Source organism: Bacillus rossius, chromosome 10, assembly GCF_032445375.1.
Source record: "Bacillus rossius redtenbacheri isolate Brsri chromosome 10, Brsri_v3, whole genome shotgun sequence".
NCBI classification, from domain to species: Eukaryota; Metazoa; Arthropoda; class Insecta; order Phasmatodea; family Bacillidae; genus Bacillus; species Bacillus rossius.
Window position 1 is genome coordinate 55,362,980 of NC_086337.1, and position 25,418 is coordinate 55,388,397.

A 25,418-nucleotide genomic window follows, 5' to 3' on the forward strand; every position below is an offset into this window, starting at 1 on the left:
CCAGCCTCTTCGAAAAAGACGGAAAAGTACTATAACGGAAATCTGCCATAAACCCCCCCCCCCCTCCACCCCTTCCAGGACGAGACGTAATTCTGTCATATTTTCTTACACCCTCCATGGAATGAGTACAGCAGCTTTGTCCTCGAAGTAGTGTATAGAATACTGGGTAGGTAGCGCTGTCAACCCTCTAGCTGCTTCTCAGGTTAAATTTAAAGATTGCAGATAGCGCTTCTGACGGTGATAGTTGCAATAACAAATCACTTCCAGGTCGCGGACGAGAAGAAAGAAATGTTTCCAAAAAATATTTATAGGTATGCGTGTTGTTAATATTAATTGTGTTATTGTTTTGGTTACTAAAAATGTAGTGCATTGTCACCATTGTAAAAAGATGAGAGAGAGAGAGAGAGAGAGACACCCACACCTCCCCTGACAAACTCACTGGCCAATAGTGAGCGCATAGAGCGAGGAGGTGCCCCGACATCACTGTTCCGTGTAGTCGTGTTGTGTGTTTGCCCTCGCTGTTCATCATTGTATTTCGAAGCGTCTTAACACGGGTGGCGGCAAGTGGTCGGGATCCCATGTCTCGGCTGAGTGTACTGCGAAGTGGTGTCGGTCTCGCTCTCTCTCTCTCTGTCCGAGAGAGACACTATCGGCGATGCTGCAATGTGATCGCAACACGGCAAGAACTGCACTGCTTATTGGTCGACGTGGAGAAGCATAGGCACGCCCCTCTGCCCGGAGAGCTACCGGGCAGCGCGGACCTTACGGCCGGTATCCTCATGTTACCCTCCCACATATGCGCTCTAATAGGGTAGGATGGGAGTGACATTCCAGTTCTTTTATAATACGTTCCAGAGCTTTAAAGCAGTGGTTCCCAACCTTTTTCAGCCGGCGACCCACCTTTCCTCATAGGAATACCTCCACGGTCTATCGGTCCATGGTGGAGTAAAAAAAAACCTTATTTGTATCGTATCCCTTCCTTATGTATACATAAATTACCATAAAATGTTGCAAATACATGCTTTTTTGAAGATACAGATTGATTATTGATAAACAATTTGTGTTCTGATTTGAAAAATGGTTGACAAAATATGAGCACTTTGTGGCAAAATAGTTATTTATTTAACAATAGATATGTGTTTGCACACAATTCGATTTGTTTCGAATTTTTCTCATCTTTACTGATGGTTTTGTTCGATGGCTTCTGATAGTTTTATGATCGAGTCGCGACCCACCTGTAAACCCTTCTGCGACTCCACTGGTGGGTCGCGACCCCTGCTGTTTTAAAAGAACAGAACTGCTAGGGATCGCTCCCTGTTGTTTGATCGGGAGCTTCGGCACAGACCAGCGGCTGGGGGCCACCAACCCAGCATAGTCACCGCCTCAGCTCCTCTACCACACTCAGCTAACATCACAGTTGGTCCGTCTCCCCGGAGGGCTACTGCTACTAGGCGGCGGAGGGAACCAGGCACCTGGGCCGGAAGTGGGCGGCAGGTGCGCGACCGGAAGTCGCCGGTCCCGCCTGTCGGAGCGCGACGCCCGCGGCCGCACCGCGACTGCGCAGAGTCCAGTGCTCGGCACGTGTGCAGCGGTGGGCGCGGTCTGCTCGCAGTTCCAGGCCTTCTGCGCAGGCGCAGGCGCACGGTCGGGACGCATTCCCGTTCCATTCACGACATTTATCCTACCGAATGCGTATACCGGGAGCTAAGATGTTTACACTTCAAAAAATAAATAAAATATAAATTCAAATCAGTCATGAGGACTGCCGACAGAAGTGAAAACTTTTTCGCAATTTTTACGAAAAAAATATTATTATACAACAAATTTGTTTTATCACGTTAGTGAAATAACTCCTAAATTACTATAAAATACGCATTGCATTATAGTAATTGTAGGTATTAAACAATAAATAATGCTGTTCTTAATTTTTAAGGTTATATTGCTACAAAGACTCCGTTTTCTTCGTTATTCAAACTATGTATCTATGTATATGAGAATATTATTTTATACTCACTTTTTACTGCACAGTAATCGTATACTTAAGATTTAAAAGCACAATAAGTTATACTAATAGGAACATATATAGTGTTATCGTTAACCCGTCACGTGACCATGTCGATGACTTACTTGAATTTCCTCCCTATCCAAACCTTACCATAGAAGTTTTCACTTCAAAAACTCGTCCGCGTCCTTGAAACTCTCCCGTGGGTTTCTTTACTAGCGAAGAGCATGAGAACACGACAAAAGAGCTGGAATAAAAGAATGTATAAACCGTGAGAACTACCACGCGAGACTCCCATGCGATTTCCGTGTGAAAAACACATTCAAGGGCACTCACTCTTCACGCCAGCACAGACCTTGGCGGATAGCATCGACAGTTAAGCCCTTGTTCTGAAGCGAGTCTTCAACATGCACATTCCCAAACCTAATAAAGCGGCAGGTGAGATACCGGGTTGAATCTACGAATAATAACCAACCATATACACCACCATGCATATATTTAGAAAGTGAGCATGAATAACACGCATACAGAGTCATAGGCTATAGTGTGTTATTTCCTTTTCAATTTCGAAAAAAATTGACAGGCGTCCCCCCGTGGGAATACTTCCTGGCGTCGCCATGCTGCATGACTCATGAAGCGTCCATTTCCGGCCACTGTTACAACGTCCAAGAAACACAAAGTTGTTTAACATTCGTATCTGGCTTGTCGTAAACTGTGGAAACAAGATAAATTTTGTTTGTGATCAAGAAGCTTGTCTGAATATCACCATGCATTTTAATTTTACGTAATGTCTTGGACATACGCCATTGCTGGTTACAGGAGAGCAAATGTGTAGTTTTAAATTTGCTGGGGGGGGGGGGGGGCGAGGAGCGGGGAGAGGGGGCCGAGAGTTTTGCACGCGAATTTAACCGACACGTCTTCTCTGGATACGATGCTTGTATGTTGTACACTGCCCGTATTTTTTCCCTTCTTTCATGCAATAAAGAAAAAAAATTGGTTGTCTGTAAAGTCGGTTTACGGACAATAGTTTAACGTGACGTCATAACAAAACATTGATGAAATGATTGCATAGTTTTATGAATAAAATTGAATCATTTTTATTGGATTATCACTATTTTGTATGGATACAAAGAAGGAAGGAAATGAAATCTACAATTTAATAGATAAATTTACTTTTTTTGCACTCATTAATTTTTATTACTTTAACGAACAGATTATTTTAACTATAAATTTTATACATGTTTGCTATTTAGGAAACGAATGGGAGTGTTTCAAGTTTAATGTGCCTCGAAAAAGTCAAATCGATGGTTGTTCCAATCGAGTGGAAGAGAGATAGATGCGGCGCAAGCGTACAATGAGCGTAACGGGACAATGAGTCATCCTTTTTCGTGCGTTCATCGATTTATTAGACATCACGTCAAAAACTTAAAAATATACAGAAAGTTTTTCCATGCGACATAGTTTTGACATCACACCCGTTTCACAGTCACGTCTTTGCAAGCGCAGGCAGTCCGTCTCAGCGAGGGGCTTCGTAATTAATACGCCCACGGCTGCTTCTGTCCAGGATTTTATGGTAAATAAATCTCCCCCCTCCTCTTTTTTTTATTTTTTGACCTATTGAATTACTGATTTTTAACAGATCTTGTGTTCGTGCACTTGGCGACGGATGGTTCACAGCCACTGGAGTCCCTTGCTTCTTGGTGCCGGTGTTGTTGGCACGCCCGCCGAGTGTGTCCTTGTCGCCCGAGTGACGTCACCGCGCGCCTGTTGGCACCTCGCCTGACGTCACAGCCGCGCCCCGCCCATCCTCCGCGCTGTGTGCTTGTTCCGCGAAGCGCGCGGATCCCTGGACTGCAGCTCTCTCTGTGTCCACTGCACCAGACCTGCCATTAGCGCCGTGCTCTGTTGCCAGATATTTCCAAAGAACATTAAAGTTTCATATTCAAATTTATAATGTAATGAAATATAGCCTATATATTTTTAAAATTTTTTTAAAAATATATGTTTAAGAGGAAAATTTGGAGTATAAATTTATTAAATACCTTTTCTTTTTCTATTTAATCAAGATCAGTGTCTGATAATATTCAATATTCAAGCACGCCACATTGGTTTCAACCTTTTTTTCATATCAATTTTTTTATGTGTATTTTTATTTTAAAATTTTTGCCTGTGATATAACACGTGGGAATGCCTTGTATGTTGTACAAATCTGTTGGCAATATGGGTTTACGGTAGGGTGACCAAATCATAAACTTGAAAAAACGGGACACATCCAAGGATGGTTTTGGGGCGATACCCTCCAGCTAGGGGGTCCGAGGGGCCTGCATCGAGACGTAATCATTGAAACATGCTCTTTTTTGCTGAGTAATACTAAAAACAGTATTGCAAACTGTGCACTCTGCTTCATTGTCATAGCTTCCCTTTTTAATGTACTTCCATTCTTTAGAATACTCCTCCTTAAACTTGCACTGACGCTTGGGCATAATTAGTAATTAATAACAATATGAGATGCACCAAACAAACATTTGTAGCAAGACAAACACCCCCACCCACAGCCACACTGACTTGTCTGACTACGGTTGGATAGCCACCTGCAGAATGGGTGAGTTCAACTGGCATGGAGAGGGGAAGACGGCCCGAGGAGAGGCGCGACAAAGTGTATCATCAACCCAACGTAAATACGGGACATTTAGGCGTCCCGGGAGACTTTTTCGGGACCCCGTGAACGATCGTTCAAAAACGGGACAATCCCGTTTTTACGGGACGTTTGGTCACCCTAGTTTACGGTGACAATTGCTGCTGCGACTGCGTGCCGTGACGCCATTAGAGCCCACCAGAGCTCGTGAGAGAAGCCCGGGGCGGGGGTAGGTCCTGGCCGCCTGCGAGCTACGGTGACACGCGTGCGTTCAAGTCTCCAGCGCGGACCGGCCAGGGTGGCGGCCCTGCAGCTCCCGGCGTGCTCCGCGGGAAGCCTTCTTTCCACAGACGAGAGAGCCAATCGCCCGATCGTGCATCTTCGGTTTTTTTTGTTCATTGTAAATACATATGGCGGTGTTGATAAAAGGAAAGACCATAAACAAGGCAACGGTATTTATTTGTACGCCGCCATATTTTTCGTTTGCCGTTGTTCCGCGAATGTTTATTTTGGAAAACTCATGATAAACTAATGGTCAATTAGGTTAGGTTAGCTACATTATAAATACTTTAAAACATTGTGGACGGTTGATTTGGTTAGGATAGCTACATTAAAGATACCGTGAAATCATGTAAACTGTTTCCTAGCGCTGGATAGCTACATATTAAAAAGTTATTTGCTAAGCAACCATAAAATGATTTTACAGTATTTTTAATGTAGCTATACTTACCTAATATAACCAACCATCCACAATGTTTTAAAGTATTTATAATGTAGCTAACCAATCCTAATCGACCGCAAAATTTAATGCAACGCCGGTTTATACAATGAGATAGAACGGAAAAATAAAAGCGAGCATGAACTTCGGGTAACTTCGTGTGTGGCTCTCTCGTCTGTGAAATGAAGGCTTCCCGTGCTCCGCGGCCTTGGCGCCGCTTGACAGCGCCGTGTTGTCGGTCCCGGCCGGCTCTGCTGTCACACGCGCCGTCACGCCTGCGGGCGAGTGCTGCAGCGCTCACCAGACCGCGTCCCTGTAGTCATGGACTCCACAGTCCTGTGTACACTTGGGGCTTGGCCCAATGTCGTCTTTTATTGATTATTAGGGACAGGAAAAATTCGCGGGTTCAATGACCTCTAGGATGAACTTTATAGTTTCACGTACACTCGGTCAAATGTCACACTCTCATTGGCTGCTATCTTGTGAAGGTGCCCCAACGTAGTGGCCTGTGATTCGATACAGCTTCAGTTGAGGTTTTCTCACTGGCCCAGAGTCGTCCAGGTGAGTTGTGAGCCAATAGCAGAGGCAGCACTGAGGTATAACTATTTGAATTTCAGGCTGTCGTGAAATGAATCCGCGAATTTTTCCGGTCTCTATTGGTTATTACTAGAGACCGGAAAAATTCGCGGGTTCATTTCGCGATAGGCTAGACTCCAAACTCGTACACCTTCATGCAGAGTCAGCGATTGGACCACCGTTTATCTGAAGGACTCTAAGCCAATGAAAAACCTTCAAAAAAAGACGTATCAAATCACAAGCATCCCAGTTGACGCGTGTCACCAGTCAGTACCCAATGAGCAGGTGCAATTTGTCCCAGTACATAGAGTATCATGGAGTCTATCCTATAGGTCATTGAAACCGCGAATTTTTCCGGTTTCTAATTATTATACAGAGACTTGGAAACTCGTGGGCGTAAGTTTAATGGGTAGCAGATAATGAAAAAAAAAAAAAAAATGGGTGCGTGTGCTGATGTACGCGCGTAAAAGTTATACGTACTGGGCGGTTTTAAAAATAAACTAACTTTAAGTTTGCATGCAAATAATTAATAGAAATAAAATAATAAAAGGTGTGGAGTGGTATTATTAATACGGTTGGGAACAAATTTAAATCCAATAAAATAAAAAAAAACTTAAATAAAAACTCAGTATTCAATATTAACATAAACACATGTATAAAATTAAATATTTAATTTAGTAACATAATCGAGATGAATTTCAATTAATAATGAAAATCAATTCATATGCTGAATGTTTATTGTGATTTATTAATTTAGATTATTTATTAAATATTTATCCATTTATAATTTATATTACTAACTAATTATACACACGGGAACATAACCTCAGTTATGTAAATACACTTGAAAAATGTTATAAACACGATTTCTCAAACTAATATTCATAATAAATCAATTTTTGTGATATGGACCAGTATTCAATATCAATTACTAAATTATAAGATGTAAAAGCACACATATAATTTATAATTTATATTTGTATGTGGTTGTTTTTTTTGTGTATAGTCTTTTTTACAAACTGTGAAAATTTCGTTGCATCGTGCGCGCGCATCGTAAAAAAATCACTCTCATCATTTTTTTCATAACGCGCCTAAAGAAGTATAATTAAAAAAAATGATTTTTTTTATAACAAATGTCCGGAAACGTAACAATGACCAAAGGTACGCGTGAATGGGAATATCGCGCGCATCTAGGGTCGCTCCAGCGGTTGTGGTCCAGTAATCAACCCGCGTGATTCGCGCTACGGCTCGAGTGTTAGCTGGCGCTTGTTCAACCACGAGCTTCAGGACAAAATCCTCGAACAATATGGCGTTGTATCATTTCTCCTGGCGCCGACGTCAACCCATCGTGGTATGTCACGCAGGGAAGCCTATGATACACATTCTATATTGCACAGACCCGAATACTCACGTTGGCAATTCTTATTTTCACAGACGAGAGAGCCAAACGTCTGATTGTGCATCTTCGGGTATTTTTTTTCGTTCATTGTAAATAAATATACAACTCATGATAACTAATGGTAAATTAGGTTAGGTTAGCTACAGTATAAATACTTTAAAACATTGTGGACGGTTGATTTGGTTAGGATAGCTACATTAAAGATACTGTGAAATCATGTAAACGGTTTCCTAGCCCTGGATAGCTACATATTAAAAAGTTATTTGCTAAGAAACCATAAAATGATTTTACAGTATTTTTAATGTAGCTATACTTACCTAATATAACCAACCTTCCACAATGTTTTAAAGTATTTATAATGTAGCTAACCTATCCTAATCGACCGCAAAATTTAATGCCACACCGGTTTATACAATGAGATAGAACGAAAAAAAAAGCGAGCATGAACTTCGGGTTAGGCTCTCTCGACTGTGAAAAGAAGGCTTGTAAACGTGAGTATTCGGGTCTGTGCAATATAGAATGTACATCATAGGCTTCCCATGTCACGCGTTCGCTGGCGAAGCCATATGCAGGTCTTCCTGTTCGTCACACGCAGAGCTCTTGGTAAATGCGCACTGCGAATGTTACGTCTGCTACGGTGTTTTTTTGTTGGTCAAATCTGCAATTGAAGCACCATGTGCTTACTGAAACATTAACATTGCCAAAGGTGTAACCACAACCAACCATCCACTGTACGTACACCCCTGCTATTTTGCAAGCACGCATGACCAACTGTAAACACCTACGACCTTTCTAATACTCTCAACTACTTTTTAAGCTGCTCGTTATGACCATTAAAGTGTATAAATGTATTCCAGACGCATCATGACGTTTCATTTGGCACACCAACACGCTTGGTACGTCCCCCTACGATCAAAAAAATGAAAATATACGAGTTAATGGCGTCAGACGCGGGTCCGCCATCTGGACGAAATCAAGAAAAAAAAATGAGCTCTGCGCATGCGCGGAATTTGGGTAACAGAACGGCAAGGATAGGACAACAAAATTTGTTCCTAAAAACAAGGGACTGACCGTGTCCTAACGTGCACTAGGAATACGTTAGGGTACAGGTATAGCTAGGGACCGGAAAAATTCGCGGATTCAATGACCTCTAGGATAGCCTCCATTATCCTCTGCACTTCTCAAGTAAACACGCGTGTTCATTGGGTACTAAATTGTGAGGCGTCTCCACTGGGTAGCTTGTGATTCGACGCTTCTTTCGTCGATAGTCTCTCATTGGCCCAGAGATCTCCAGTTTAACCACGAGCCAATAGCAGAACCAGCAGAATTATACACATGTTTGAATTTAAGCCTATCACGAAATGAATCCTCGAATTTTTCCGGTCTCTAGGTATAGCATATTCAACACGGAAACCCTTATTTTTGCCTTGGAATACCTACCATAGTATATAATTATTTATAGGGGAATGCCTGAAGTTAATAGTGATTGGCTATTAGGACTAGTTGCCCCTGTTAAGTCACTAACGTTTATCATTAAAACATTTTTTAAGTATATAATTGTTAAAACTGCAATAATATCGCCAGTCTTTACAAATACCTTAATGTGAGATCCCTACCGTAAAGGTGGGTTTACGATTGAAAATTAAGAATTAAGACTTAAGACTTAGTCGTGTACTTACCATATGACTCTATGTAAACTAGTGGAATGGTTTATGATTGTCGTGTGTGAATTTTGACGGGTCGTGTGCGAACCATATGATGACTTAAGACTTAACAGAAATGGTTATATTTTATATTTTTCGTTAAGACTTAAGGGAAGCTACCAATCACAACAAACCGGAACCTTTCAACCGGAAGTTTATGTCTTATTATTGGACCGAGCGAGGCAGTATTTTGGGTTAGAATTCGTATATTTGTCATTTGTAATCATCATCCATTTCGAAAAATAGATATCCCATTTGTCAATAACCTATTTCAAACCTGCTTCTCCGTTTCGTACAATGGCCGGCCATGTGTTTTGTGCTGAGATTGGTTAGAATTAACGACTTCTATGTCAATCATAAACTGGAAAATGTAGTTTTTACTTAATCGTGTGCTCGATGTTAAGTTATAATTCTTAAGGAAATCAATCGTAAACCCAGCTTAATGGAAGAATAAATACTGCTGAAACCAACATGGCGTGTTTCGGTTTAAAGTTTGTGTTTGTGGGGCGCGGCCAAGCGAGCACTGGAGTGACACTAGCTGTGTGTGAGCCCGCTATCCTCGCGAGGAGACATCTTCCGAACAACCGTAGCGCCAATTACCTCGCGGCGTGTCCCGACTCGTGCGCACGGTGCGCGACGGGCGGCGTTCCGTTCGCTGCGCCGTGCGCGCACGCACGCGTGGCGGTGCAGACTCTCTGCGCGCCGCAGTAGCGAGCCTCACGTCAAATGAAAAAAAAAAAAAAAAAAGAAAAAAGAAAATCAACAAGATAACCTAAGCAGTTAATGCCAGCTGCTCAGCTAAATATTAAAATCATTTCCCCCTCCTCCCAAAACCAAGGAGGGCTGGACAACACACGAGTTCAACGTAAAAATAAATTCATTTTCCTCGAAATTAAATTAAATTAAACTCAGGCCATTTGTAGTCACCAAGCTTCGCAGCGCATTTTCAAAGTCAGTTATTTCACAATCCCCGTCGAAACTTTTAGGTAGGGACCGGAAAAATTCGCTGGTTCAATGACCTCTAAGGATGAACTTTATAGTTCTACGTACACTCGATCTAATGTCACCCTCTCATTGGCTGCTGTCTTGTGAAGGTGTCCCAACGTAGCGGCCTGTGATTCGACACAGCTTCGGTTGAGTGTTTCTCACCGGCCCAGAGTCGTCCAGTTGAGTTGTGAGCCAATGGCAGAGGCAGCACTGAGGTATAACTATTTGAATTTCAGGCTGTTGTGAAATGAATCCGCGAATTTTTCCGGTCTCTATTTATAGGCGCGGAACAGGAGGTTAGGGGCCGCATTCAGCGGCCTGGGACTCCTCGCGGGCCTCGGGGTCCGGGTAACTCGGCCCCTGGGTCCGCTACTGGCGATGTTGGTATCCCTGTTGGCTGCTCGGGGTCACTTCACTGAGCAGTTGATCTGAGCCACTCTGCCACTCGTCAGTCGGGGCTGGTCCTTGGCTGGTCAGGCTGCATCTCGTGGAGGGTAGATCCGTCACAGCATTGTAGCAGCTAGCTCCTTCTCTTCCTGACTAGCAGATTTATAACAGACTGTGGAAACTGTATCTTAATTGGCATAACCGCTAGCCTAAAACGCTTTCATCGTCGATCATAGCTAGGGACGGGAAAAATTCGCGGGTTCAATGACCTCCAGGCTAGACTCCACGATCCTGTGCACACTCGGGCAAACGTCGCCTGTTCATTGGCTGCTGACTTGTGAGGCGTCTCAATTGGGAGACTCGTGATTCGATACTGCTTTGACTGAGGGTCTATAATTGGCCCACATTCCTCCAGGTTAACAGCGAACCAATGGCAGAAGTTGTATAGAAATACAATTATTTGCATTCTAGCATATCGCGAAATGAATCCGCGAATTTTTCCGGTCTCTAATCATAGCCATTCAAGAAACGTAGATGACATGGACACAATATGATGAAATCTGTCAAACAGTCAAAACGACCTGAAATAAAACGGTCGCTACCGTTCATCATTGGCCCAGAGTCGTTGCGAGCTGTGTTCAGAACTGCGGTCCATGGATAAAGTATAGGTCGTTGAAGACAATCGTGTGATAAAATTTAAGTCGGAATCGCAACAGCCTGTGGCGTCCGTCAGCCGCTGAGCGATTTACAACACTACGTTCATCCATCATAATATTTTGCCTTACACATGCTGCCAACTTTTGAGAAAACTTAAATTTTGGAGAAAATTTATATTGTATGATTGGATTAGTTTGACAATCATGTAACCTATGCACTTACACTTCTGTGAATCTGACGATTTCTTGTTTCACAAAACACAAAGTTTTGAATGTGTTGAAACACAGTTTAAAAAATAATTATGTAAGCGTCTAAAGAATTAATTAAAATTCAAGATTACTAATATAATACCATTTGATACACAAAACCCTTGCAACCATTTTGAGGTTATAATTTCATCTGCCCGTCCTTCAAAATGTATAAAGTTATCAAGCTTTTGACGGACGGATGGAATTTCTCGGGCCATAACAGGTCACGTGATGGACGGGAGGCGACGGCAGATTGTAGTTCCAGCTTGAGTCGACTACTTGACTCTGCGCGCCGTCTGAAGGTCGGGCATAGCTGCCAGTTGTACCTTGACGACGGAGATACTGAGATACTGTCAGAGGGCGCTTGCACACACTCGCCGTCCACTGAGCCCCAGCTCGCCGCGCAGTCTCTGGGCTGCGGCACCGACTGGACCAGGGGGAGAGACGGGGAGACCATTACCTGCGGTCACGTGACTGGCGGCTCGCACGTCGCGCGGCGCTGTTGCCACGTCTCGCCGCCTGCGCCCGCGATGCTGATCACAGCAAACACGATTACTATGAATAGGCATCATCGCGTTTCAATTTCCGACCTAAATAGAACAAGGCAAGTCACGTGTTTATTGTTAATGAGCCAATTGTGAATAATTTTTTGTGAACTAAATAAACAAACAATGGGCGTACGTACGCGTGTTAGAATTTATAATTACTTGGAGTAATAAAATTTAACTTTAAATTTGCATGCAAATAATTAATAGAAATAAAATAAAATGACTGGTGTTCGAAAAAAATAAATCTATAAAATTAATGATTTAATTTAGTAAAATAATCTAGATGAATTTCGATTAGAAATGAAAATCAATAAATAATGCGGAATGTTTATTCTAATTTATTAATTTAATTATTTATTAAATAATAATGTAATAATTTATAACGCAATTAAATTATGGATTCGGGAACATAACCTTACTTAAATAAAAACACTTGAAAAAGTTTACAAACAAAATTTCCAGCACTAATTTTAGCAATAAATAAATGTTTTTAATTATATGGACCAGTATTCAATATCAGTCACTAAAGTACATATATAATTGTTACGTGTTTATAGCCTTTTTTCATCCTGTCAATTTTTGATGCATTCATTCTCATCTTTTTTCCATTACCCGCCTAAAAAAGCATTAACCTAACATAACCTCACTTATAGAAAATACTCTTGAAAAAGTTTATAAACAATTTCTATCATTAATTTTCACAATAATTTAATTATTTTTAGTGATATTAACCAGTATTCAGTCACTAAAGTATGAGATTTAAAAGCACATGTACATTTTTATTTGTATGTAGCTTTTTTTCATCTTGTGAAAATTTCGTAGCATGATGCGCGCGTATCGTAAAAATTCACTCTCGTGATGTTTTTCATAACGCGCCTAAATAAAACTTCACAGACCATTTCAACTATTTCGTTGTAACGCCTTACATCAAACATTATTAGCTAATATTCCATAGTTAATTTGAATCTCCACCCAAAATGAGTATGCTGCGTTACGTCCCTGCTCAAGACACGTCAAAGTTCGGTAGTCATTTAGGAACACATCCCGCGTTGTTGTGGAAAATATCGTTTCCACCCGCGTGTCAAACGAAATTAAATGATTGCATGTAAGCCGTTTCACGGCAGGCATCAATGCGTAGCATATATAAATATGTTTAATTTTTATATTTGATAGTTATTTGTTTGATCCAAAAGCAACACTCAGTTGTAAAAAAATCTCTGTGCGTATGCCAAGCACATTTTAAAGTATTCGCAGATAAATTTAGTAAACAAACACCCCATCCCCACAAAAAAAAAAAAGAATAATAATAACGCAATTACCAAAGCACAGGTTTAATTATATTTCATAAAAAAAATGATGACACGCGATTCAATAACGCTGCGTCAGCTACGCTGGAAAAAGGAAATATTTTTAATCGAGAATTCTGTCGCATCCACCGTTTTGTTCCCACTGAAGTCACATATGTGTTGAACGTGATTGGGTGGAAATCTTCACGTCGCCACCGTCGCGCTATTGTGATCCCGTCGTAAACGGATGTTAATACATACAGGTATATATCTAGTGAGTTCCAGAATACTTAAGCATATATTATAGCAACTAATAATATAGCAAAATACTATTTTTTTTAACCTCTAATAAAGACATCGAATTTAATCGAAACTAGAATAAAGGCATACTACTGAGGAAATCTTGTATTGGCGTACCACGAGCGTCTGTAACAAAATAGCCGTCATGGCCGTACCCAAAGAATATGATTAAAAATAATTTTTAAATGTTTAGCTTAGCTGGAAAGAACCAGGAAAATTAATGTTAGTGATGTGTATTCTAATAAGTTGTTTGATAACATATGCTCTGCGCTCAATTAGAAAGTTTCGAAATTGCGTGAAGCCGATTTTTGTCCAACTGATGACCTGGGTCATGCTACGGGACCGCCGAGACATTGTTGGGTGAAGAATAGTGTTTTTTATTGTGGAAATATTTTTGAAGGACTGTATTTTACGGAAGCGATTGTGTTTTTAACGACGGGAACTAAACATGCGTGGTCTCAAGTAATGTTGAGGCACGAAGTGACTCGAAGTACGTCACAGCATGTCCCGACTGCACGGGCTAATCAACTAGCGGTGTGCGACTGGTGATTGTTGGGGGTACTGGCCCGGGTGAGCCGGCCTACAGCCGGTCGCTGAACCGAGCTGTGACGTCACGTGCCCGCGGGGCGCATGCGCACGGCGACCCTCGGAGCTCGCTCGTCGGTCGACGCAGGCAGTGCCAGAGGCTGTCCCTGCGTCACTAGGTGCCCCTGCTGTGAACCAACGAACCCATTAGAGCGTCGTTCACATTCAGAGCTGACGCATTATTTTTATTATTGATACGAGTAGTACAACTATGTATTTAAATAAATATTTTTAGAGACCGGAAAAATTCGCGGATTCATTTCGCGATAGGCTAGAATCAAAATACGTTTGCCTTTTTACCGCATCAGTGATTGGGCCACAGTTTATCTGAATAACACTCGGCCAATGATAAACTTTCAACAAAATAAGTATCGAATCACTAGTGTCCCAATTAACAGGTGATACGTGTCAGTAGCCAATGAGCAGACGTAATTTTCCCGCGTGCATAGAGGATCATGGAGTATATCCTACAGGTCATTGAAATAGAGAATTATTCCGGTCTCTAAATATTTTATAGTTGGTTAAGTCATTTATACGTAGAGACCGGAAAAAATTCGCGGTTTCAATGACCTCTAGGATAGCCTCCATTACACCTCTGCATTTCTCAAGCAAACACGCATGTACATTGGGTGCTAACTTGTGAGGCGTCTCCACTAGGTAGCTTGTGATTTGATGCTGCTTCTTCGGTCGATAGTCTCTCATTGGCCCAGAGAGCTTCAGTTAAACTGCGAGCCAATAGGGGAACCATCAGAATTGTGCACATGTTTGAATTTCAGCCTATCACGAAATTAATCCGCGAATTTTTCCGGTCTCTATTTATACGTGCATGATCGTACAGCTGGTAAACATTTACAAAGAAATGTTCTCAAAAATATAAGTCTTGCAGCGTCTAAGAGTGCAAATATTATGACGAGCGGATCATTGTGTTACGGACGGACGGGTGACGGACGGACGCCATGGATTGTAAGTCTAGCTTTAATCATAAACTCAACAAGGCCAGGTAAAAATTATATCTCTCTCTCTATTTCTCTCCCCCCCCCCCCCCCCCCCCAAACTCGTTCTTGTCTCACTAGAGCCCGGGCCAGCCCATGAACCTGTATTCTTTGCCATACTCGGAGACCAGGGAAATTTCGTGGCTTCATTTGGGTGTCAGGCTAAAATTCAAGCTCTACCCACACGTGATTTCCTATTGGCTGGTCTGTTACTGTAGAGACTCCCCTTGTTTGGAGTGGGTCATTGTGACTCGGTCTCGGCTGCAACAAGGTATACCCGCACCTGTGGTTTCTTCCTTGTGATGGCTGCCGTCTGCAAGAGAAGTCGTTGCCTTATTTGACCGAGCCACTCAGGACGCGTTTACTTCCGCGCTGAATCACTGTGATTGGTGTTGTTACAATCAATATGTACCTGGGAGAAACTCGCCCAATCACGAAACACAGACGATGATGCTCTGGTGTTTTAACGTTCATCTAGTCTCGAAATCTTTTCGCGAAATCTGCATGCCCCTATACATTCGTCTTCGACGCGGCTACAACCCAGAAGCCGAGCAACTCCAAAATGGTATACACGTTTGCCGTCTAGCGACATTTTCCGTGTGTCTAACCATACTGCATGTTGTAATCATCTGGCACGCGCGTTTCAGTACGAACGATACTTAAACACTTCCTTACAGCCTCTGACATGTTGAGCCAATAACTGGACCAGGAGCGCGCTAAAATGCACTGGCAATAAATCATTTAACGCTAGCTGCATTCGCACTCGAGCCAACAAAGGCATATACAAAAGTGTATACCATTCAACCATGTATTTTTCGCGAATAGATTTCCAGACTAGCTGTGTGTATAAAACTCTGTAGGATTGTCCGTATTCGGTGGTTGGCTGGGTTTATTTGAAGTACTTACTTGTCTACTGTCAGCAAGCCAATCACAGCTATCCAGTGCTGAATGGCCCTGTCAACAGGGCAATGACCTTTCTTGCGTACGGACGCCAATTACAAGGGACCAATCGCATCATTTCGCTAAAAATACATTCCGTTACCGTATAACTAGGGGCAGGCATTTTTCGCGAAAAAAACTGAATACCTATTAGACTGCAACAATGTATATCCACATCAGGTGTTTCTTCCTTGTGATTGGCGGTCGTCTGCGAGAGAAGTCGTTGCCTTATTTGACCGAGCCACTCAGGACGCGTTTACTTCCGAACTGAATTACTGTGATTGGTGTTCTAACAGCAGACATGCACATAAAATAAACTCACCCAATCACTAAACACAGACAATGCTACAGTGTTTTAACTTTCAGCTAGTCTCGGAATCTTTTCGCGAAATATGCATGCCCCTAAGTATAACTTCAACAATGTACCAACTGCGTCACAATCTCGCTGTCTGTAACCCTGGGTATCGCAGTGTTACCTCCTGCCACAAATATCTGTCCACCAACCACCAGTCACTCCAGGTGTGCGACCTGCGGCAACACTGTCTTACGCAACATCCGGCCTCGGCGAGACCGGAAGCAGTGTGCCAGAGCTTCCTGTCTGCCGGACACAACCAGATCTTGTACCCGCCTATAGCGGGTCTCACCCGTAGTTTGCATTTTAACGGCCGTTCACTCTCTCCTTCCAATTACACGATTAATGCCATTAGCGCTGACCTTGTTTCAGTCTGCACTGTTGCCAGATATACGCCATAGATAGAGACCGGAAAAATTCGCGGATTCATTCGGCGATAGGCTAGAAGTCAAATACATGTATCTTTTAAATGATTTTGCTATTAGCTTACTGTTGTTCTGGGCGAATCTCAACCAATTATAAACCCTCAACCAAAGAAGGATCGAATCACAGACAAACCAGCTGAGACGACTTACAAGTCAGCAGCCAATGAACAGGCGTTATTTGCCCTAGTGTACAGGGGAATGTGCAGTCTATCCTGAAGGCCATTGAAACCGCGAATTTTTCCGGTCTCTAGCCATAGAGCGCTACAGTTTTACCCGTGATATTCGGGTAGGTAGCGAATGAGCACTACCTTGTTGGGATACAACAGTAACCTAACTCGCAGACTGTATTCCTAGGGACTGGAAAAATTCGCGGTTTCAATGACCTCAAGGATAGACTCCACGTTCCTATTATGTACTCGAAAAAATCGCATCTGCTCATTGGCCACGGACGCGTGAGAACTGTCAGCTGGAAGGCTTGTGATTTAAAACTTCTTTCATCAAGGGTTATTCATTGGCTCAGAGTCCTGCAGGCACACTGTGGTCCAATACTGAAGCAGCAGAAAGTTAAACGCATTTGGATTCTAGCCTATCACGAAATGAAACCGCGATTTTTTCCGGTCTCTACGTATTCCAGAACGTGTCCCAACCCAATCCCTGTTAGATAACGAAAAGAAAAAAAAAAAGAAAAAAAAAGTTTCAATAAACTGTGCCCAGCACGGGCTAGAAACTGAATTCAATGCATTCTAGCGGATGTTTGGCAACCATCGATACATTTGCTACGCCAAATAACATACGGATAGCAGCACTATCCTCCGAATTAAATGGTGTAATTTTAATGTTCTCAAGTTATGACCATTAAAGTGTACGAATATATTCCAGAATAGTTTTTATATCTACAATTTATTTATTCGTGTGGAAAAAAAATGTTATTGATTTGTCCTATTGACTTTATAAGTGTCATTAATGTTAATGTGAATAGTGTAATAGACTATGTACTATCTCTATACCTAATGAGCAAGAAGTTTCACTTGTGTCGCTCGTAGACTCCGAACACACATTTTTTTAAACGTGAGTTTTTTTTTAACGGTAATGAGTTACCAGCTTATCGCTTCTATAATAACGGCGGAAAATGAAATTAGCAGACGGCGGGCGTTGTTTTTTTTTTTTCGGGAGTAATATTTAGTCATATTCCGCCAGGCTGCCAGCCAGCCTAGCTGGACAGTTTCGCCCAGGTCCAGGGCCTGGTATAGCTCGGATATTGGACGCCCCTGGAGAAAGCAGCGACTCCCCGCCGCAGACACTCGCTATTCCGGGGTCCCTGAGCCTGGGGGCCCCGGGTTGGAGTCCCGCCTCAGTCGCCAGTGTAGTTCTCTGCGCTGGGGCGGATACAAGCAAATGTTGCAATAGGGTCGATATGGGAATCTGGTTGGAAAAACGCGAGACAAGTGAAGCCAGCGAACCTGGTGGCGTGGAGTTGTACCAATGTTTTGGTACAATATGTATGAGACTAGGTACTTTAGTGGCATCTAGCGACGTGGAGTGGAAAGTAGCTAGAAGACAATGCAGTAAAGTGTCTCGCACTTTGACAATGCTAATTGGCCAGATTTCCTATTGTCCTATTACGATATTTGGTACAAGGAAACTGTCACTGATCTTGCTTCAAGTTCACCTTACCGCGGAGTGAGTCGTAGAGTACTCGTACCCGTGTCATGTACTTTCGAGTAGAGCTGGCAACACCGCGCTGCGTCTACACTGACGCTGGGAAACGTGTCTGTGGCGGAAGCGTACAGAACATACATATACATATTGCACATTATGCCAACTTAAGGCGCCTATGTTAATTACTGTGTAGTCAGTTTTCTTCTTCTTCATATACAGCTGATGGCGAATTACGAGCAAAAATATGAGAAATTAACGTATTTCCTAGGTTTGTTATTATATATAATCTTTTGAAGAACGTGCTTATTTTGTCAACATATCCATAGCAGCAGATCTTAGTACGTACTTAAAACGCATTATTTCATCCACCAACATATAAATCTATATACACCATATATATACATACATACATACATACATCTTCTTCTTAATATATATAAATCTCGTGTCACAATGTTTGTCCTCAATGGACTCCTAAACCACTTAACCGATTTCGATGAAAATTGGCATTTAGGTGTAATATTTTCCAACTTGAGAGATAGGATAGTTTTTATTTCGATTAATGGTCTTAATCTTATAATTTTAGAGTTTTCTAATGTGATGTATGTATGAGTTGGTAGGAAATCGCCATGGCAACGGCTGTTGCTTTCTTGATGCTTCATTCGTCTCTATGGCAACGACTATTTCATTGTTAGTGCAGTCCTCATCACCGTTGAAATTTTGCGGTTACTTTAAATATCAAAAACTGCCCTTTTTTTCAAGTATATATATTTTACAGAATTTAAACTTCACAGTAATGTTCCTTATGTTACGCAGGATGACATTTTCCGAAAATTAGATCCCATGGGTGGTTAAAACCAGGCAACAGTGGGTACTTTGTCTGCATGAGAACAGGATTTGGCATTGTTTATGCCTTCTGCGTCTCCATGGCAACGGGCATCGCGCGGCAGTGGCGTACCCACAACGAGGGGCATGTATTATGAGCGGCGCAAGAGTGATCTGCCTGTAGACTGCCGTAGCGAAGTACGGGTAAATCAGTTGTACGTTGCGTGTACGAGCCCGGAAACCATCGGTGCTATTCATTTTCTCTCCGGTACATTATACAGCATTGTAATAAATTTTCACTAAATTTTTTTTATTTACCTTTACTGTAAATGGGAGATGTGGCTTAATTTTTTTCCATTAGTATAGCCGTGCGAAGCCGGGTCGGGCAGCTAGTACATATTATATAGCTATACTTACATACACACACACACACACACACATATATTATGGACATACATTATTTCTGGTTTTCATTGTGTGTCATAGGGGAACCACAAGAATGAAAAAGAAAGATTATTATTCAAACACAGAAAAACAAGTCAACATCGGCTGATTTACGTCGTTTTCATCATTTGAGTGTTGCGTTTATCAACTTCGAAGGTTACAAATTACAAAATATTAATTAATTGGCAAATCACTGTCATTAGATTAACCTCTTACGAATGGTAAATACGTTTTATAATTATTGATGTAAAACACAATGTAGGCCTATAGATAAGGTAGGTACCATAATAATACTAAATTAAAAAAGCGCGTATGATTATACAATAAATGGTATAAAATTAACGATTTAATTATTTTCATAATGCGAGGCTTTGTTATATCTAATATTATGCAATATATAGGAAAAATTAACCATTTATTTAGAAAGAGTTATTATTTGAAATTATTATTTTTAATATATTGGACTAATGCTGTACTGAACTGGAGTAAAAGATCGGAATCACAACAGTCCCCCGCCATTATCCGTCTGTCAGTCACGAAAAGATTTCATTACTGTTACATGACGGAAGAATGAAATTATACCTAACTTCAAAATGTCTGCAAAAATTTGCATGTCTAATCTTAGCCATTATATTAGAATGTTTGGAAGTTTGTTTAATTGTTGAGCTGCTGCCATCATTATTTTTTTAAAAACGTTTAAACACATTTTAAAGGTTTGAGACAAAAATCGTCCAATTACAGAAGTGTAATTAATTATGCATGGTTACTAAGAACATGCTTAAATAAATAATATAGTAAAAGGTACAGTTTATGACTTACTTGGTTGTCAAACTAACCTAATTATTCAAGAGAAAATTTCTCCAAAATCTAAGTTTTATCAATGTTGGCAGCGTTGGAATGGAAAAAAAATATGATTTATGAACGAAGTGTTGTGATTCGCTCGGCGGTTGACTGACGTGACGGGTTATTTTAATCCCGTCTTTATGCGAACTGCGCAAAAGGAAACGCTCCAATTTGACAAAGAGCCAGGGGGCTGTCACCAGACAGGGCCTACGATACTCTTATTGTACACTATCGATTCGTCTGTACCAACATCACACTGTAATTCACATTCAGAGCTAGATTATAATTTATAAGTAATTTTTAATAATGAGACTGGTGAACAAACTGTAATTTTACTTTATTAACATTATTATTTTGACTCGTACAACATTTTAATGTTAAGAAAACCATTCAACATTTTTTTTTAAAATAAAGTTGCGAATCAATAAATTTTAAACCGTCAGGTTGGTGTTCTTGAATTTTTAAATCGCTCGTCAAAAGATCGTTGTGTATGCCTGATTTATTTTAAATAATAATAGTAATAGGATGCATAACTATTAAAAAATTTGTAGCGCTTAAATTTTAATGAATCAGAAGATAGAGGTAAACGTTTATGTTTAAATACTAACATTTATGTTAATTTTTGCATGCTTGAATGTAGGTATCAGTTCATTTTTGAAGGTACTAATTAAAGGTGCCATCCTGTTTGCGTATTTGCAGCATTCATAGCTACCGCTTTCAATAAAGATGCATTAGATGGGTATTTATGTAAATTAATATTGCGATTTTACGGGCTAAATATGGTTATGAATTGTAAAAAAAAAGTATGTTAGCCTAAATTTTTTTTAGATCTTCAATGAACACAACTTTTCGTCTCTAATAAAATATTATGAAAATCCTTAATATTTATGTAATGAATATCAATACACAAAAATACAAATTCGACGATATATTATTATGTAATGTATTCAAGGGACCTAGATCCTGAACCCGAAGAATTCGGTTAAAATATAGATCGTTAAATCGTCCGGGACAAGACTAAAAGTTCTTTGGTTTTATGCTGTGTGGTTGGTAGTGACAGAATCTTTAGTGACCGAGCTCAGAAAAAAAAGGAACGAGTGAAATATCTGTTTACTTGTGTACATCGCGTGAGAAGCCACAAGCCACGGAGGTGGAGCTGTGTTCCGAAGTGCGAGGTTCGTGAACCGAACCGGACCGTGCCGAGCCGCGCCGGTGACGCGCCCGGGCCGTGCCGAGCCGCCGCCGTGTCCCACACGCCACACGCCACACGCGGTCGAACCTCTTTGGAGAACTGCGCGCTCATTAGCATCATGGTGGCGCGCGGAGGAATACTGCGCACGTGGGCGGCCACGATAGGATTTGGGCCACGAACTGGGCGCAACTGTTATTACAGCCTTCGTACGAGGCGCGTTTGGTTCAGACGTCAGCTGAGCTATATACGGCGGGGAAGTTGTGGATTCACAACCCATTCAAAGAAGGGGCCCGCCACTTTTGTTATACTTTCACTTCCCTTTTTCTTGGCGGCATATATCTACTCTCTACCTAATGACTCATTTTATACTGACACATGACAAAAAAAAGTACCCCTTTTTATTCGTTTTTTCCAGCAGTTATTTTGCAGCTCCTATCGTGCCGTTAAAGCTCTTGCAGAGCTTTACGGGTTTTTTTTTTTTTTTTTTTTTTTTTTACGGAACAGCGCACAAGTGAAACTATCAGCAACTGGCCTCTAAATTAGCCGGTCGCACCTCACCCAGCTATGACGTAAAACCCTGGTGTGAGATAGCCCGCCGCTTTCTTGTGCGTTGGGCGTGAAACGTATTTTAACGATCATAAAGATCTTGCAATTATGTGGAACAAAATTAAATTAAAATTTATAGAATGTATAATGTATTTTTTACCCTATAAAATTCCATTTCTTTCTGAGAGAAAATATATCTGTGTTACACGAGCTCCGAACTCCTCCGAGGAAACTTGAATCGCTTCCTGGGAGAAAGCCTGCGTGTCTGTGCTCTTCACATTAGGCACTGACTAACAACATCTCTGAAGTCAGCCTGCTGCTGCCCTTCACTGCTTCGCTGCCGTCGACGCTCCCGCCGGAGCACTCAGGCATCAGCAACAATGGGCGGCTCTATCTCGCTCCTTTCGGGTGCCTTAGGGATTTTTTTTTAGACATAACTAGGTAATAAATAAATTTATAAATATTTTTGCGTAGGTAATGTATATTTTGATATGCCTATGATGATTTTTTTGCACGATTGTATCTATTTTCATTTTGAATATTAGTGTTTTTTTTTTCTTCTACGGTGGACGTTCAAGACCTGGTTACCGGCTTCAACAAAGTCCGAAATTGGCACACTCTCTTACCATTGGTTAATGGCGACTGGTTGTAGAAGCGTGTGTGGCGCTGACGGCGGTGGGCTTGACTGTTACAGGCAACGTGGACATCGTGAATGGCAACCTCAAACTCATACTCGGCCTCATATGGTCGCTCATCGTGCGCTACCAGATCGGCCGCTCCAAGTTCCCGCCCAAGAAGCTGATGCTCGCCTGGCTCAAGGTGCGTGGTGTTCGGCAGTTCGCACGACCTCGCTGCCTGTCGACCAGCGAGTAGCCTCGCTGCGTGCGTGCTGGTCGACAATCCTGGTCGACTCGACTAGACCTCGCTGCCTGTCGACCAGCGAGTAGCCTCGCTGTGTGCGTGCTGGTCGACTTGACACGACCTCGCTGCCTTTCCGAATAACTATATATTATTGAACTGCCACAACTTTCACAATTAAATGCATATTTAAAACTTAATTGTGTACTCATTTACAATGCATGAAAACAGTAAACAAAAACAATCGAAAAACACTTTATTTGGCGCTCTATATTTATGTACTGCGTCCTGGTGACTACACTTTAGAAATCAGTAGATAAGGACATTGCAATTGTAGAAAAGGTAGTTTTCCGTGGGACAATATGACAGCATTCACGTTAGGATATGGACACGGACCGCCCACAGGTTAGCATTGTTGGAGACGGGCCGTAAACTGTCGAACACATGTGTCGTTACTTTACATTGTTGAGGTTATAAACAGTCAAATATTTGTGCTTGTTGCGTAAAGGGGGTTAAGTCACAAATGTTTATTACATAATGATAAAGAATTATTTACTTTTAAAATTGATAAAGGAGATTAGAGACATTATTTTAAAACAATTAATGAGTTTCCAAAGTTCTAAAGCAGTAAATCAAGCTAAAAAAAAAATAAAAAAAAACTGACTTCAAGAAACCTGATAATTTTCAATCGCGATTTTCTCAGAACTATGATTTTGGACTTATCCCCTTTTACGCAACAAGCACATATATATGAAGCGTATGTCAGAGTTTCAGAACAGAATGTTTTTAATGATTCATCACTAAGAAGTACATTTAAAATCCATCGAATCAAGTTATAAACTTTACTTAATAATATTAACTATAAGTAGCTTCGTTTGGAATAGCAACTGCAAGTTGTGTAATTGTTTACATCATGTTATTTCTACAGTAAGTTGTTTTGGTGAACAGTACGCCAACGACCGGGCGAGTGCTCAGAAGCCGGAATGCCGGAGAGCATCTGTGATTGGGGCATGGTGTGTGGCAGGCGGTGCTCCCCGAGTGCAGGGTGACCAACTTCACAACGGACTGGAACTCGGGCGTGTGCCTGAGCGCGCTGCTGGACTACTGTCGGCCCGGACTGTTGTCGCACTGGCGCAGCCTGGACCCGCGCGACAGGTGAGCCAACACTCCGGGGCGTCGTACAGGGGAGCAAGCAGTGTTGCCAACCCGTTCGGTAATGTGCTTGGGGAGGGGGCCATATAGGTGTGAGTATGATGTACGGTAAGGCTTGCGAGGTAATACAGCAATTTTTGACATTAGGCGCAAATTGTTTTGCATAACACTTTATACTTCCTATGTCCCCTTTTTTTTTTCAAAATGTTAAAGTTAAAAATAAAGTTGTATTCGTTGCTGTCCTAAACTTTGAAGTCTGCTTACTGTTTAGAGATTATGTACTAATGCAGATATATCAACATGCAAGTAGAAAAATTGTAATAATCTGTTTATGAATTGGTACAAACACCTTAAATAAATCAAGAGGGATTTAATTGAATCATATTTAGTAATATATTTTTAATCGATTTAAATAATTTCTGCCAATGTTTGTATTATTTAAATTCTCAGATATAATATAAAGATTTAGGGGGCCTAAATGTAACATATATGCTCTCCAAAGAAGAGATAACTTCAAAATATATCTATTTGTATATTATCACTAATTTTAAGCTCACGTTAAATGAAACTGTATATAATGTTACGTCAGTACTTTAGCAGTGTATATTTTATTTATTGGTATCTTAAAATTAATCATTGTTGTTTGAAACATGGTTGGTCACTAACTAATGGCACATTTTTAGGGTGTGGTGGGAAGTGTTCGGTAATTATACTGTATTTTTGTGACCACGGCCCCACAGTTTTCACCATAAATATTGGTAACCTTGTTCGATATGATCCCCTCCCTTATGATCGCAACTGACACTGCTTTAAAACCATCTAGAACATTGTTGTAGAACAACCAACAACCGAATCATGTGTTAGTTTCTTAATCACCTGGTCATCACACCTTCGCATGTGGTAACTACAGCAAATAAGAGTGGCCTGAATACAATTATAAGCCTACTCAAAGAAGGGGAACACGATTAAACCTTAAAGTACCAAATTTAAATTTCATCGAAATACCTCTCTACTTTGAACAGCAAAATTACGTTACACGACGTGATTCAACATTTCTTAATATTGTTTATTGGTTTCCTATATCTGCCGACTATAACCATTACCAGTACACTGCGTCGGTGTTAATGCTGTAGTAAATTGTAAGTGAAGCAGGGACGTAA

The 25,418-nt window shown here is 41.3% G+C and overlaps 1 protein-coding gene across 1 annotated transcript in view; it reads left to right on the plus strand.

Annotated features, from left to right (window-relative positions):
• Positions 1–25,418, plus strand: part of LOC134536204 (filamin-C) — a 131,697-nt gene that overhangs the window by 9,188 nt on the left and 97,091 nt on the right. The window contains 2 exon segments of the mRNA XM_063375857.1: positions 22,943–23,067; positions 24,131–24,261. Coding sequence (XP_063231927.1) covers positions 22,943–23,067; positions 24,131–24,261 — 256 coding nt within the window.